Source organism: Lytechinus variegatus, chromosome 11 (genome assembly GCF_018143015.1).
Source record: "Lytechinus variegatus isolate NC3 chromosome 11, Lvar_3.0, whole genome shotgun sequence".
Taxonomy (NCBI): domain Eukaryota; kingdom Metazoa; phylum Echinodermata; class Echinoidea; order Temnopleuroida; family Toxopneustidae; genus Lytechinus; species Lytechinus variegatus.
Window position 1 is genome coordinate 12934965 of NC_054750.1, and position 15677 is coordinate 12950641.

A 15677-nucleotide genomic window follows, 5' to 3' on the forward strand; every position below is an offset into this window, starting at 1 on the left:
AAAACTTATGTTACTTTCATTAGATAAATGAGACCCAAACCCAATATGTGAAAAAATTACACACTTGTTGTATATTTTTTTAATTCTCAGGGCTTTTTCAAAGTGTAAACTTTTTACTCACTGTATAGCAGATATGGGTGTGTGCAGAGTGACCTAGCTGCTTCAAGTGGAATGTGTCGACATTGCCAGATCTAGTATATAGGGCAATATAATAATGAGAAAATCATCATTATCTTCGTTAGGATCATTACTATTATCATTGTTATTATAATTATCATTATTCATATTATTGTTATTATTAGCATCATCATCATCAACATTTTAATGTTATCATAGTTATCATTATTAGTTTACTTTAGTTTACTCCAACGATGTTGTAGGACTACTTAAACCTGTTCATCGATCAAAGTAGAAATGTCTATTGCTACTCTCCCTCATTATTATTATACTTGGGCTACTTTCAGTGGAATCATTCTATCTTAATTAGACATCTTTTATCCAAATTAGACTTAATTTTCACTTACCTGTACATGATAGGTACTGACATTCATTTTTATACGCGACTGGTTCATTCTAATACCGAAAACCTAAAAGAAATCTGAAATTTTGTGATAGGTGACTATTTAATATTGCTCTTTTTTATTCAACAAAAGAAGAAATGTTTTGCTCACCCTAATCCAAACAATTTCTAACACAAATAGATTTGAAAATTAATTGAACAATTTTATTAGCATTTACTTGCTCTAAATTAATATTCATGTATTATTTGAATATAAGTTCATGATATTTGTCAGCAGATCTTTGGAGTTGGATTTACTTAACCGAAGCAAGCTAGACACAGGTAAATTTTAGTTTTTTTGAACCAAAATAAATCAAGTAAATTAAAAGACAAGTTATATAGACTAGCTATATAGAAAACACACACAAATTTGGGGAAATTTCATACGCTTATAATTAATTGCAAATTTACATTATCTTCATCATCACCACCATAGGCCTAATCATCATCATCATCAATTATATCATTTTACCTCTCTAAAGTATAGGATCTAAGGGGGGGGGGTCAACACCGCTCGCATGTACGGTATCCTCCGAATGCATTCCATACAACTTTTCAGTTATATCAAAGTTATATGGAAAGCCATTACCGGAATTGACCGGCTGTGTCTGAGAATTTTTACGTAATTTTGTTTACACTCTTCTTCAAGGCCGACCATGTTTAGCATTTTGAAATGGACGGTAAATACTCTATACTGTTTCATTTTATTGATTATTACTTTGTTATAATCAAATAGTATTACTAATATTAGGTAATTATTGCGCTTTCGCTACCGAATCCCCGCGGACACCTGCACTTGCTCTCCTTCGACGGGAAACTCCCGGGATGCTCGCGCTCGGGGGCGGCTGAGGATAGAAGCACTAACGGATGGGTTGGAGCGTAACCCAGGCCAGGCAGGGCCAGGGGCCTGTTGCATTGCTTGCACGACGAGATGAGCGATACGTAGGAACGTCCTAGACCTCGGACCATTCTTCCGAGATAGGAAGATTGGCGACGAATCAGCGCTTTCCGTTTCACGAAGGCAGTCTTTCTTGACTTGTTTCAAGTCAGCGACATCGTTTGATATCGATCAGAAAAATATTTAGTCTTCATCACCCAAAACTTTTTATTTCGAAATAACGACTTTTCATGACATCATTTATTTCAAATTTTTATTTTTGGAGGCCAAATAATTTGTTGCTTATTACCGATAGCACTAATTAGCAGAAATGATTTATGGAGCTTACTTTATGAGTATGAGGTACATGTAAAAGGAGAACAAAACTTCAAGATTCACAAACATACAAGGATAAAATCAAAATTTTCATTATTTCCCTTATTTAGAACACGATGTCCTTTTACTTTAGAGACACCTTTCGTTGATATTTCAACGAATAAGACCCTTGTCCGAAAATCAAAATTGAAGTAACTAAGTAATTGTAAGCATTGTATTATTTCAATATTCTGATTTTTTATAGAATATCCGGTACATAATTTTGCAAATTATGCTTTAAATGTTATTTGTTGATGTATGGTAGTGGATCGTATTACCGAACACTTTTCATGAATTTGATCATATCAAACACATTATTCCAATAAAATTCACCAAACTTTCACCATAAATACACAAATACCTACAAAATATAAATATGCAGAAATTTTGCCGAAATTGTTTTTCATTTTTACGACATCAGCTTCCAATCGGACCCCTCTTCGCAAGTGAAATATTTTGGTCACTTGAAAAGGTATCGTATTACCGAACGTGTGTTTTCTATGGGAAAAGTTGGGAAAACAACAAAGTCACTGATGAGCTATTTTGACCATATTTTATAGTTTTGAGGATATAAAGACTTCGAAATTGTGTTTTTGATAATTTTTCATCATTTTTCTATTTAAGTTCCCTTTGGAAGGAAGTTGCAAAGGTTTTGAGCGTATTTGATTATTTTCTGACGCATATGATGCGCGCGTTCGGTAATACAAGGCCGGTCGGTAATACAAGCACTCACTATATAAATGGGGTTTGAAAAACTTTGAATTGAGTAAACAGATCAATGTGTCTGATTGTATGAGACTAAAAAGGAAAATATGAGAGGCTGTGTGTGAAAAATTGAATTTATTCATTTAATTCATCAGATATAACGCAAGAAATAGAAATGTGAGTGTTTAGAGTATGAACATACATTTGCATGAAAATTAAGTTTAGGTAACCGAGGACAATCAAAATATGAAATTGGAAGCGCATAGAGACATTATTCATAATTGTGATATGCGCTATACAAGAACTGTTATTATTATGAAACTTGCTGGAAACTTATCAAGTGGGAAAAGTAGCATTACAATAATAAAACATAGAAAAATGTGTGAAATCAATTGAACGGGGAAAATACTTTTTACTGACAATGCTAAAATGACAATGATCATAAACGAGTTTAAAGTTGATAACTTAATGGAAGTTAATATAACATTTGGGCAATTCCACAGGTTGGTCCAAATCATGTAACGTGAGTAACCGACACATTCCAAAGATTTGCCAGGAGCATAATAGAATTTCTCAAGTTTTTTTTTATACAAAGGATAGTCAGACTGTGTACATGTACTTTGTTGTGATAAGAAGACGTTTAGTTCCTATCAATAATAATGGAGTTACAGCTCCAAGTATGAGTCAAGGTGTCTCCAAATGTAATGTGAGTAACCGTGGAATAGCTATAAGCTTCAATAATATATTAAAAAAACATATATCTGCTCAACATTTCAAAGTTAAGGAATCGAGACATCATTATATGGCCTACCCTACAATGGGCCTTTTCGTAGACTTTCCACAACCCTTTCTATCATCAATGAACAATGAACTTTATTTGTAATGATTGTGATGGATTCATTAGCTATAGGCCTAATATATTTAATTCAATTAGTTATTTTTTACCGGCAGATTTTTTTTTTTCATTCATCACCAAACATTAATTCAACAATTTTCATTGATTGACATCAATCTCAGCAAAAATAATCATGACAGAGAATATAAATTAAATGAAGATAAATAAATGATTTAGTATGCTTAGTAATATCTCAGTTTTGTATCAGTTTTATTTCATTTCATTTTTTTAATTTTTATGTTTGCTAAACGTTATAAACACATGTTTTCTTTCTCCAATGATAAAGCATGGGGGTCAGAGAGGTTGCAGCCCATTTGGATATTTCAAGTTTGGTTTTTAAGAAATGGAAGAGGGTGGGGAAAGAGGGAGATAATGTTAGGAAATAAAAAAAAGCATATTTGAAAAAAAATTATTCGGGCATGTATAGATTAGGTGGAGCGTGGAAACTAGCCGAGGCTGAGATAACCGTTTATGAAACTACTTTCAGGAGTTTGGCAAGAAATCTGACTTTTTCACTTATTTTTGGAATACAACCATATGTCTCCTCCCCTCCACTAATCTAAATTTAGAAATAAAAAAGTAAGCCTAGCTATGGTCTTGATTGTGATTATGGCAATGCCTTTTTTTACTTTTAGTTTTACTTTTAGTATTACCTAGGAAGTGGGCCTTCATTTAAGATAATATAATGTCATTTAGAATAAAAAAATAAAGAAAATCTGGACAAAAACGGATGTCCGCATTTCTGACCTGATTAAACATGCAGGCTCGCACTAACTTCCGTCGGTGAATGGGGGTTATAGTAAAATGTCAGAAATTGTTAAATAAATCCCCACAAACGACGGTTATTCCTGTCTACTCGTACACAGACTTTCTCACGATCATGCAGCCGCCATTAAAAAACGCATTAGGGGGTTAACAATGCAAAATCCCAAGAAACGACGGTTATTCCTGTATACTCGTACACAGACTTTCTCACGATCATGCAGCCGCCATTAAAAAATGCATTAGGGGGTTAACAATGCAAAATAGACTAGGCTATATTGACACCTAAGATTGAAGACTGAGGGGGGGGCTGATTCAGCCCCCACTTATGATCTCAGCCGTCGATCGCGTGATCGCGATGAAAATTGGCTCGTGCGTTATTTATGACATAATCTCTAAGACCAGAAGATCATATTCTGCAAAAATCTAATTGCTCATTAATTATGCCATAATGTCATAGAAAAGTGAGTCAGAGAGTGGATGAGAGCGCTGTGGTGGGAGTGGTTAAAGTGTAAGGTTCGCAGAGATAGGAAAGATGATCGAGAGAGCACTTGGGGAGTGGTGAAGAGAGAGTTGTAACATCAGAGGGAAGATTAATGGAAAGCCAAAGAACTTGAATTTGGAATCAGAAGACGCACATTAATTAGTTCCCTTTTATAAACTAATTTTACAGGCAGATTATTTTGGAACATTGCACCAAAAGTGATATGACCAATTTGGTGAGGGTTTTGTCGGCTTGTCGCCACATATTTTGAGCTAAGAAGGCTAAAAAGGTGAGTGCTATTAAAGCCGGGCGGGATAGTACTTTTCGTTCATGATTTGATTTGCTGCCGTTAGCCATGCTGGTTTAGTTATACCCCAATGTCAGTCGTCCAGTCCAGAGATGGACGTTATTATACTATACCAGCCTATTGATTTGACACTGATTTGAAATAAATGTTATGTGCAACTTCATCTCATCGTTCAAACTTGTCATTTCTTGACTCCGTCTTTCTTTGTACGTAGGCAGCGCAAGACAGTGGGCCGCCACTGGCCATCTTGCAAAGCTGTGCCGCTACATTTTATAATTTTTTTTTTAGTTTCTCTACACATCCTGGATTGTTTTTTTTTTTTGTTATTAATTAGAGAATATAAATGTTTATCTTTTGGTTTGCATTTTGGCGTGTGTTCAATCAGACCCGGAGCTAGAGAAAGTGAGCAGTCAGAAAAGGAAACGGGAGAGTGAAGAGGAACCAAGGCAGTGTGCAAACAGCAAGCAAGTAGTAGAAGAAGGAAAGTCATGGTGGACATGTATGATGCTAGGGATCTCACAAGATAACACAAAGCCCCAGGGAAGGAGAGTCGACATGACACAGAACAACTCTCAAAGTAAATGATCAGCGAATGACAGCCATACCAATTGAACATTGTACCTGTCCCATTGATCTGATTTTATCCTAATTCCTTGATTTGTGCATGAGGCCATTTATCATACAGGTAATGTTGTTACAGTTAGTTTTTTTTACCCTCTATTTGAAAATGCCAAGCCTACCCCAATTAAAATGTTGATATGAATTCAAAAAGAAAAATTGGGCAGGAATTTATTTGTTGATATCCTCAACTGCCTAATTGTCAGCTACATTATTGTTTGTGTTGTGCATTAAGGTATTAACACACCCCTTTCAAAAGTGTAGATGTTTCAAGTTTATTTTTTCCATTTCCATTATCAACATTACAAGCAAATAAAAATCAAACATACATTCTAAATATAAACAAAAACAAATGAAATGTGATAACAATGATTACAAATCAATTACAAGTTACAAAAAATTTGTAAAATAGTTTTAACAGAATATGATATGGAAATGAGGGATCCACTAAAAAGCATTGCTTGTAGAGCGTGGATCCCCTAAGAAAGTATATTAAACATTTAAGAAATGGGACTCATTCGCAGGTGTCAATACAATGTAGATAAGATGTTAAATGGAAACCTTGTGTAGAGGAGAGTCACCTCCTTTGCAACTTGTATTTTAGGAGACCCTGTGTACTCTTATTCAGTTTATTGTTTTTGTTTTGTTTTTTTGTCTGCCTCCCAGTTACACTTTATGCCAAAACAAATGATTTAAAAAAAGGACAAGTTTTCAATGATGAACATGTGTATATGTATACTCAAAGTAGACGACCAGTTTGTATCATACCAAAATTTATGAAAACTTCCCTGTGTCTTATACATGGAAATGCTGATAAATAGTATCATTTTGATGAGAGGTGGGTGATTATTATACCAAGTCAGTATAAGTTAATGATGAAAACTAATTTAAATGTTGAAATATATCCCTCCTGTTTTGTGGATCCAATCCTTATTTTGTCAGTACTTACTCTTCCATGGTTTTGCTCCTAATTTTCACCTATTTCATTCATCCAAGCAGAGTTGATTCATGGCTAATGAACCTGATGTTTGTGAGGAATGTCAATCAGTCCGCCCAGCCACGCCCCCTTCTGATTCCTGCTGTGGTTCAGGATGTGCGGTCTGTGTTTATGATATTCACGATCAGGAGATAGATCTGTGGAAGAAGACTTGCAAGCGTAAACATGGTGCTGATAAAAGTCAGGTCAGTCAGTTAGGGGAATCCCCCTTCATGAATATTAATGCTTTAGTAACTTGGGAAACCAAACTCAACTCTTTTGTACAGGGAAAACAAACTCCTCTATTTTTTTTTCATCATTGACCAGTGTATGCATGCATTTTTGACACAGATATCCAAGTTCAGTTTTATGATATGCTGCTCAGGGTTTTATTTTTTACCAGATTATGTATCTCGTTCGGGGGTGTTAAAATTCAGTTTTTAAGCTCATTTCAACAGCTTTTTGTGTACTTTGTACCAAAATATATGAGCTTTTGCACTTTCAGCTATTTTTTTTGTGGGCATTCACACCCTGGTCACAATAATCATTTATCAATTTATAATTGTGTCGCTTACTTTCCAGTTAGAAAGCAGTGAAACTGTCATGGATCTGATGGACTATAAATATTACACTCTGCAATCTATTGTCCCGGTTTGTACCAATACAGCAGTCTACAGATTCGCATTGCCACCTGGGAAGAAACTGGATCTGTCTATTGCAAAGCACATCATACTCAGGTAAGAGCTTAGTTGTCATCTTTAGTATTTCAAAATACAAAGGATGGTGGTGAAGGGCCCCCGTGATAATTAAATGGCAATTAAGTGTGGGATTGCAGTAGATGAAAAAATTATGTGGGGGCTGGGGGTGAATTTACCCCTGAAATGCTCAAAATAAGCCTCGGAAATTGAAAAATAAAATCGCCATTCACTACAATGTTAAAGCTAATCCAATGTTGCAGATTTAGGTTGCCATAGGTTGTGAAAAATAGCCCCTGACATTGCAGGACTATTTTTTTTTCCCTAATTGCAATTTTTTCTTAAAATGCCCTTGTATTTCCTCTTCTGTTTTGTCTGTATTTGTTTCATGTAATTCACATTTGCTTAATTGAAAAAAAAATAATGAAAGATGAGGATGCATTTTAATGAAATGTTTGAGCATGGAAAGTAAATGTGTACCATTACTTTTATTTTACATTTAGTCAAACATTTTATTCAAGCTCTTATGTGATATATATGATTGTCCCTTTTATCTCTTCTCCCTTCCCATCCCCTCCCCCCCCCCCCCCCCTCTCCCCACCCCCTCTTTCTCCCCCCCCCCCTCTCTCTCTGTCATCTTTCTTTCCCCCCCTCCCCCTCTCTGTCATCTTTCTTCCCCCTCCCCCTCTCCCCTTTTTTCTCTCCCCTCTCCCCCTTCTTTCCCCTTTATCACCAACTCTCTGTCTATCTCTCCCATTTGTATTTTTTCCGGACAGGGGTAAACACGATGGCAAGATGATAACCAGGCAGTACACACCCATCTCTCAGCCACATGATACAGGATTCTTTGATGTTCTTATAAAGGTATGAAAATGAAATATGGAACAGTGGTTTGCATTAATGTTGTAGAAATTATTCCAGGATAATGCATTGGTTTGTACCATATTTGATGTGTTTGACATTGGATGCACAATTTCTTTGCATGTATGGATGCCACATGTAGGTGAGAGATTCTTCATGTCACTACTTTTACATGTAATATATCATTTATTTTTTTATTAGTATTTTAGTGGGGATTTTCAAGCACCTCTGTAGATCTCATAACACACTTGAAATGAAAACTGCTGCTACAATAGAAATAATCAGTGTCAGGTTTCTTGCATCTAGGCTCTTATGTCAAAACACTGCTTGATATTCAATTCTGATTGTGCTAGACTAGTTACAGGTCTGTGGGCTTATGTGTGTTATGAATATGTGTATGCCATATGGCAATATTGGGACATTAAGTGTTAAAGGTGCCTGCATACCAAATACAGTCTGGGAGATGACTTTGATAGTAGGTCTACTAATCATGAAGTGAAAAAGAATTGTTTGTCTATACCCATCAAGAAAGACTGAGAGTTTCAAGTTGCAAGGCTGATGGAGAAAGCATTCTCCCTTAGATAATACGCATGACTCTAAAGTCTAGGCCAGCAAACTATGGCCTTGATGCAGCCTCAAACCCATCTCTGAATCCCTTCATCTAGGAAAAAAAATACCAGAACAGTTTTGCAATCATTTTACAAGTGTTTATTAGGACATGGGATATGGTTACCCAGACCATAATTGGTGTTTAGGCGCCTGGAGTATGTATCAGACTAGTGATGTTTGTAGCGCTGTTGATTCTTGGAAGACCATCTAGCTGATATCTCACCAAGTGTTGTAACTTCAGGTAATAAAGAGAACCCTATTGATCAGGTATTATCTTGTAATGTTATGCATTTAATTTTTCTTGCAGTTGTATGTGGATGGGGATATGTCTCAGTACATTAAGGAGTGGAAGATAGGTGATAATATAGAATGGAGAGGACCTTTTGGGTCTTTTACATACCAGCCAAACAAGGTAATCTATCAAGACTTAAAGGTCAAGTCCACCTCAGAAAAATGTTGATTTGAAATAATAGAAAAAATCAGACAAGCACAATGCTGAAAATATCATCAAAATCGGATGTAAAATAAGAAAGTTATGACATTTCAAATTTTTGCTTATTTTTAACAAAAGAGTTATATGAACGAGCCAGTTATATCCAAATGAGAGAGTCGATGATGTCACTCTCTCACTATTTCTTTTGTTTTTTTATTGTTTGAATTATACAATATTTCAATTTTTATGAATTTGACGATTTAGGACCTCCTTGCCTGAAGTATAAAATGTTAAAATAATGGAATTCCACATGTTCAGCGAGGAATGAAACTTCATTTCACATGACAATGATGAGAAAATAAAAATATTTCATATAATAAAATACAAAAGAAATAGTGAGTGATGTCATCAGTTCCTCATTTGCATACCGACCGATATGTGCATATAACTGTTTTGTGAAATGAAGCAAAGCTTTAAAATGCCATAACTTTCTTCTTTTACATCCAATTTTGATGAAATTTTCAGTGTTATGCTTGTTGAATTTTTCTCTTTTTATTGAAATCAAATTTTTGTTGGGGTGGACTCGTCCTTTAATGTACCTTTCGCATGAAAACTTTTATATCGTTTCTGTTGTTTTCCATAGAAAACACCTGCTGTTTATTTTGCCAGGTTTGGAAGTTTGATTGAGTCCAATTTCTTGTGTGGTACATTGTTCCTGCAGGAATTCCACAAGTGACCTTTCATTACGAATTCTCACACTTTCATCATAGACAAAAGAAAACAGGGTTGAATAATTATCAGAGAATTTTTAAACTTCATCAAGGAAAAATCAGGGAATTTTGTTTTCTTTAAAAGCTTGGAATCCTGGAAAGGGAAATGCAGGAAAACTGCTGTAAAAATGATGCACAGTCTCTTTGTAGCACAATTCTTGCTTAAAGATGCTGCACAAAGATTTGACAAGGTACTGCATTTGACCATCAGTGATGCATTTTCACCAGTAAATTTTAAGAGAAATGATGATGTAATGATTTTGTTCCCTGAATTTTCTTTAGGTATTATTGGTATTTCAAATTTGGTACTAGTCAACTACTATACCCTTAGTTTCATTTCGTATCTATCATTTACAGGACCATTTTTTTTGCTATTGCCGCTGGTACTGGTAAAACACCCATGACACCCTTAGTTTCATTTCAATTTATGATGTACAGGGCCTTTATCTTCTTGCTATTGCCGCTGTTACCGGTATAACACCCATGATACCCTTAGTTTCATTCCAATCTACCATGTAAAGACCAATATTTTCTTGCCGGTACCGGTATAACACCCATGATACCCTTAGTTTCATTCCAATCTACCATGTAAAGACCAATATTTTCTTGCCGGTACTGGTATAACACCCGTGATACCCTTAGTTTCATTCCAATCTACCATGTAAAGACCAATATTTTCTTGCCGGTACCGGTATAACACCCATGATACCCTTAGTTTCATTCCAATCTACCATGTACAGGGCCACTATATTCTTGCTATTGCCGCTGGTACCGGTATCACACCGATCATCCAGGTAATGAGGCATCTTGTTGAGAATGAGGAAGATGAGACAGTCTTCAGATTACTCTACACCTGTCGTTCCTATGATGAAATTCTACTCAGGGAAACCCTTAATGAGCTCGCTCTCTACTGGAATATCACTATCATCTTTAATCTTACACAGGTATTGAATGCATTAGGTTTCATATCAAAATAGTTGTCCATATCTAAGCAAAAAATTCCATATTTCCTTGTTCGAAATGGAAATCTGAATTAGAAATAAAAATCTTGTTCTCGCGATAAGTAAAGAACAGTTATAGGACTTAAATTTTGACCGTATGCAGTCAAGAGTCCGTTTAATTTTGCCTACTTTGATGAATATCAATTGTTCAAATAAATTGTTTTGATTATTACAGGCATGATATTCTCCCAGCTAAAATCGGAATTGCAATTTTTTTAATAGTTTTTTTCGGATTTTTTTACGTGAACTCCTTTGCCCAAGAACATTCTCATGCTGTTATTTACTGCTTTTTAAGTCAAATGAAGAAGCTATCCTGCAGACTCGCCTTGAAAAATCACTTTCGATTTCTTTACTATGCAAGAGCTTGTAACCCCGACTGGGCGTCTCAGACTTTGGCGGGGACTTAGCTACCCTTGGCTATTCATCAGGTTTTTTTTCAGAGGGGAATATCATGCCTGTTATTAACAAAATGAGAAGCAAGAATTTATTAAATTCTATGATATTAGGGAATTTTTATAATGTATAGAATTTCCATTTCTCGTTGATACTCAAGGCCCTTAACTTTAACCTGCATTGATTAGTGGGTAATTGAGATATTGTGCATTAATAGTTCTATTAGTAATTCTTCAATGCAAGGCTTGGTAATAAGTTCATGATCTAATAGTTTCCACTGTAGTTGCTTAATTGCCTGTGCATATTCCATGGGGTTTTCATGCATATTGAATAATCCTTGTTTTTTGTGTTTATTTTATGTTTTCCTAGAGCTCGCCTGGCAGTCATCCTATTGGTTATGGTGAGACTATCCAATATGGTCGCTTCACACGGGAGAGGCTATCCAAAGAAGTAGCAGCATCAATGGGACGTCGTGTAAGGGCATTGGTATGTGGAACTCGTTCTTTTGAAAATGACATGAGCACATTCCTGAAAGAATCAGGAGTACCAGGAGATTCCATTGAAAAGTTTTGATATGCAGGGTATTTTATTCTAGCTTTCTGTAAAGGTTATTTTAAGTTATGATAAATTTCTTTAAAAATGTAATAATAGGTGTCACTTCCACTTCACTACTAAATTGTATAAATGTTTATGCCCCAGAACAGTTATGATGTGAGGTACTTGTATGAAAAGGAATGATCATAATATTACAATATCACAAACTAAACCCCTCAAAAAAAGTTTGGAAGTCTGAGTTTGTCCATTAATTTCTCCCAACTCCCAATTTTACACAATGCATATTTGACATCATTCAAAAGATCATTAAATTTTCTTTAAAATGATACCATGCTTGTTATGATCATGCCATCACAAAAAGAGTAGGATTCAAAAGTGTTGGATGAGGTCTGAATTGAAAAGCTGCAAAACAAGAAAAAAGTTTGGAAATCTGAGTTTGGCCAGTAATTTCTCCCAACTCCCAATTTTACACGATGCATATTTTATATCATTTCAACAGATCATTTAATTCTCTTTAAAATGATACTATGCTTTGTTAACATCATGCCATCCCGAAAAGAGCAGGATTCAAAAGTGTTGGATAAGGTCTGAACTGAAAAGCTGATACACGAGCAGAAATAGTCATAAAGGGTCAAATACAGAACATGATTCTTTTGTCTGTGTCAATACAGATGAAAATCCATTCAAATCAAGCCCCTGCTTCTGTAGTGATGGTTCTGTGAAATAACATGGTTTGAGTCGTGGTCTGGAAAATCCATGCATGTTTGATTGTTTTTAAGTGTTTGCTTGTGCAGAGGTGCGTTTGATTCCTTGTTAATGTTGATGTTAAGGTGCATGAGAATAATTAAAAGAAAACCGCTGAGAAACTCACTCATCACCACTGAAAAAAAGAAGAGTGACATTCAATATTGTGTAATTCTGCATCTTTTGAATTTTGACCTTGCCCCACATTTGAAGGCACTGCACCTCCATTTGAACCATAATCACATAATGTAGGGTATCATTTTAAAGAAAATTAAATGACCTGTTCATTGATATTTACTAAAACCGATGTGAAATTATCGATCAAAGTCAAAAGAAACCGCTGAGAAACTCACTCATCAACACAGAAAAAAGAACAGTAACTTCCAATATTGAGTAATTTTGGAACATTTCAAGGCACTGCACCTCCATGTGAACCATTATCATATCATGTAGGGTATCATTTTAAAGAAAATTAAATGCTCTATTCATTGATATTAATTATACATTGACATTTACTAAAATCGTGGAGGGATTATCAATCAAAGACAGATTTCCAAACTTTTTTTGAGGAGTTTATATAAGTGCATTCAACAAGGTCATTTGTCACAATTTTTATTGCACTCCTAATCTGATGAATGAAAATAACATTCATTGTTTTTTAATAAATATATATATAAATTCTTTATCCCGAAGTATTATGAAACCCAGGGCCATAGTAGTATATGAGAATGGTTTTGATGGTGGGAGGGGAGGTATCAAGTGTTCTAGAAAACATACTAGTGATATAATGAGGTGACCAAACTAAATATAAAGGGCATGTTTTTAGTTTGAATTGAATTAAAGGATCTGGTGCTTGGGCGTTACTGAAAATTTATTTCTTTTTTTCTTCAGGGAGTTGTTGGCTCTTGCCAGTAAGTCCACTTTGTAATGCTAAGACCAAGGCTACTAGATTTGTATGTGTATAAAAGTGAGGCCAACCATAATATGACAGTGACCATCAGTGAACAAGTTTGAATAGAAATTGAAAAACAACTATTATCAAGCATATCAAACGAAAATGGAGCGATAAAATGTGTGTGTTTGGAATGCAAAGCATAATGGGTATAAATTGCCTTATGGTCTAATAATATATATAGCGCCATCTATCTAGAAATATTCTATTCTGACGCGCGTTGTTATTATTACCCCGGCTTTAGCTCGAGCTGCCTTTCAGCGCTCATGCATTCAAGGAATTAATCCTTCCGGGTACCCATTCACCTCACCTGGGTCTAGTGCAGCAGAATGTGAATGTGGATAAATTTCTTGCTGAAGGAAATTACGCCATGGCTGGAATTCGAACCCACGACCCTCTGTTTCAAAGTCAGAAGACTTATCCTCTGGGCCACAATGCTCCACAAACTTTGTGTGCATTCCAATTGATCTCATCCTACCTGCTCTGAACATATTTTTCTACAACCAGTTTGCTGACTAACCATTCGGTTATCTAATCGGGCTATACATGGGATATAAACTTGGTCTAAATAATGATAAGATGAACCGAACCAAATTTCATTTGGAAACAAATGCACAATAACGTATAGGAGAAGATGAATTAGACACAGTGAACTAAACCAAATGGTAGTTTGACCAAGTGAGTGTTGTGTAACCTCTATTTCTGACAGATGTTTGAAATGTACCCCTCCCCCCCCCCTTGCTTCAGATCAAGGCCTTGAATGTTTGGTCTAAATGATGCATACTTTCATAAAACTATAATACAGGTTTAATTAGTGTTGATTTTTATTGCAATCTGTAAATTATATTCAATCATGCGAATCGGGTGCAAAATTCTATTTTCTATTTAAATATTAATAGGTTCCTTGAATTACATTCAGTTGTATAGATGTTGCATCTTTGCAGATATTTGGTGAAAATGATTCAATTTGTTGTGGCACATTGACCGTCGATGTTTTCTTTTGTTAATTGATAATTTGCTGCTTTTTTTTAGATCTGTTATTAGCATACTGTATATCATTGCAGGATAAGTCCACCCCAACAAAAAGTTGATTTGAATAAAAATAGAAAAAAACAATTAGCATAACACTGAAAATTTCATCAAATCGGATATAAAATAAGTTATGACATTTTAAAGTTTGCTTAATAATATCTCAAAATAGTTATAGACTGATGACATCATCCACTTTCTATTTCTTTTGTATTTTAATATATAAAATATTCGAATTTTCTCCTCATTGTCAAATTGAGACAACAATTAATTCCTCCCTGAACATGTGTTTTAGCATTGTTTAAATGTCATTTTGCCTCCGAAGAAGATTCTGCTAGGATCGAAAGCTTAGGCCCCTTTTGACTCTTGTTTAAATGGTTCAGTGAAGTTGGTCCTTATCTTCAAATCTGTAAAAATGAAATACTGTATAATTCAAACAATAAAAAGCAAAGAAATAGTGAGTGTGGGACATCATGGACTTTGAAATTTTCAGTGTTTTGCTAGATTTATTTTTCTCTATTTATTCAAATAAACATTTTGCTGAGGTGGACTTGGCCTTGAATAATTTTGCTTTGTGTGATTCCATAGACTCCAGCTTGCATCTGTGGGCTCAGTCTCCTTACAATGACCACAGAGCTATTTGCAATGACAGTACATTTTGGAGATCAACCTTTAATCCAAAAGATGATCTGAATTAAAGGTCAAAATTTAAACAAACTCCAACATGACTCTATTAAGAGCTTTTTTCTGTCATTTTTCTTTTGTATTTTATCATGTTTTATTCTTGTACATGTAATTTTATATTTATTCATCATACTTGATACATTTTTGTGAGCAATCCATTTACTTGCACAATTTTATCTTTAATTACCTCTCCTGCAGGCAAATACTTGAAGAATGCTGTAGAAGCAGTTTAGCTTCCAGTTCTATCTTATGTTCAACTATATTCTTAGAATTTTAACCTGTATATTATTCCTTTGATGAAAAAAATGAAAATCTACAAAAATATTTGCAATAAATAAAAGAATATTGACTTCTCACTATATTGTGTTCATTGTACTTGTGAATGTCCAGTGT

At 34.9% G+C, this 15677-nt stretch overlaps 1 protein-coding gene across 1 annotated transcript; it reads left to right on the forward strand.

The window, feature by feature from the left end:
* The first annotated feature begins 1133 nt into the window (after positions 1–1133).
* On the forward strand, positions 1134–12158 carry LOC121424403 (NADH-cytochrome b5 reductase-like). The gene is made up of 8 exons (XM_041620072.1): positions 1134–1239; positions 5350–5649; positions 6582–6764; positions 7141–7295; positions 8030–8117; positions 9031–9135; positions 10667–10870; positions 11690–12158. Exons 3-8 carry the CDS (start codon positions 6591–6593, stop codon positions 11891–11893), a joined length of 930 nt encoding a protein of 309 aa, XP_041476006.1. The 5' UTR covers positions 1134–1239; positions 5350–5649; positions 6582–6590; the 3' UTR covers positions 11894–12158.
* The last annotated feature ends 3519 nt before the right edge of the window (positions 12159–15677 follow it).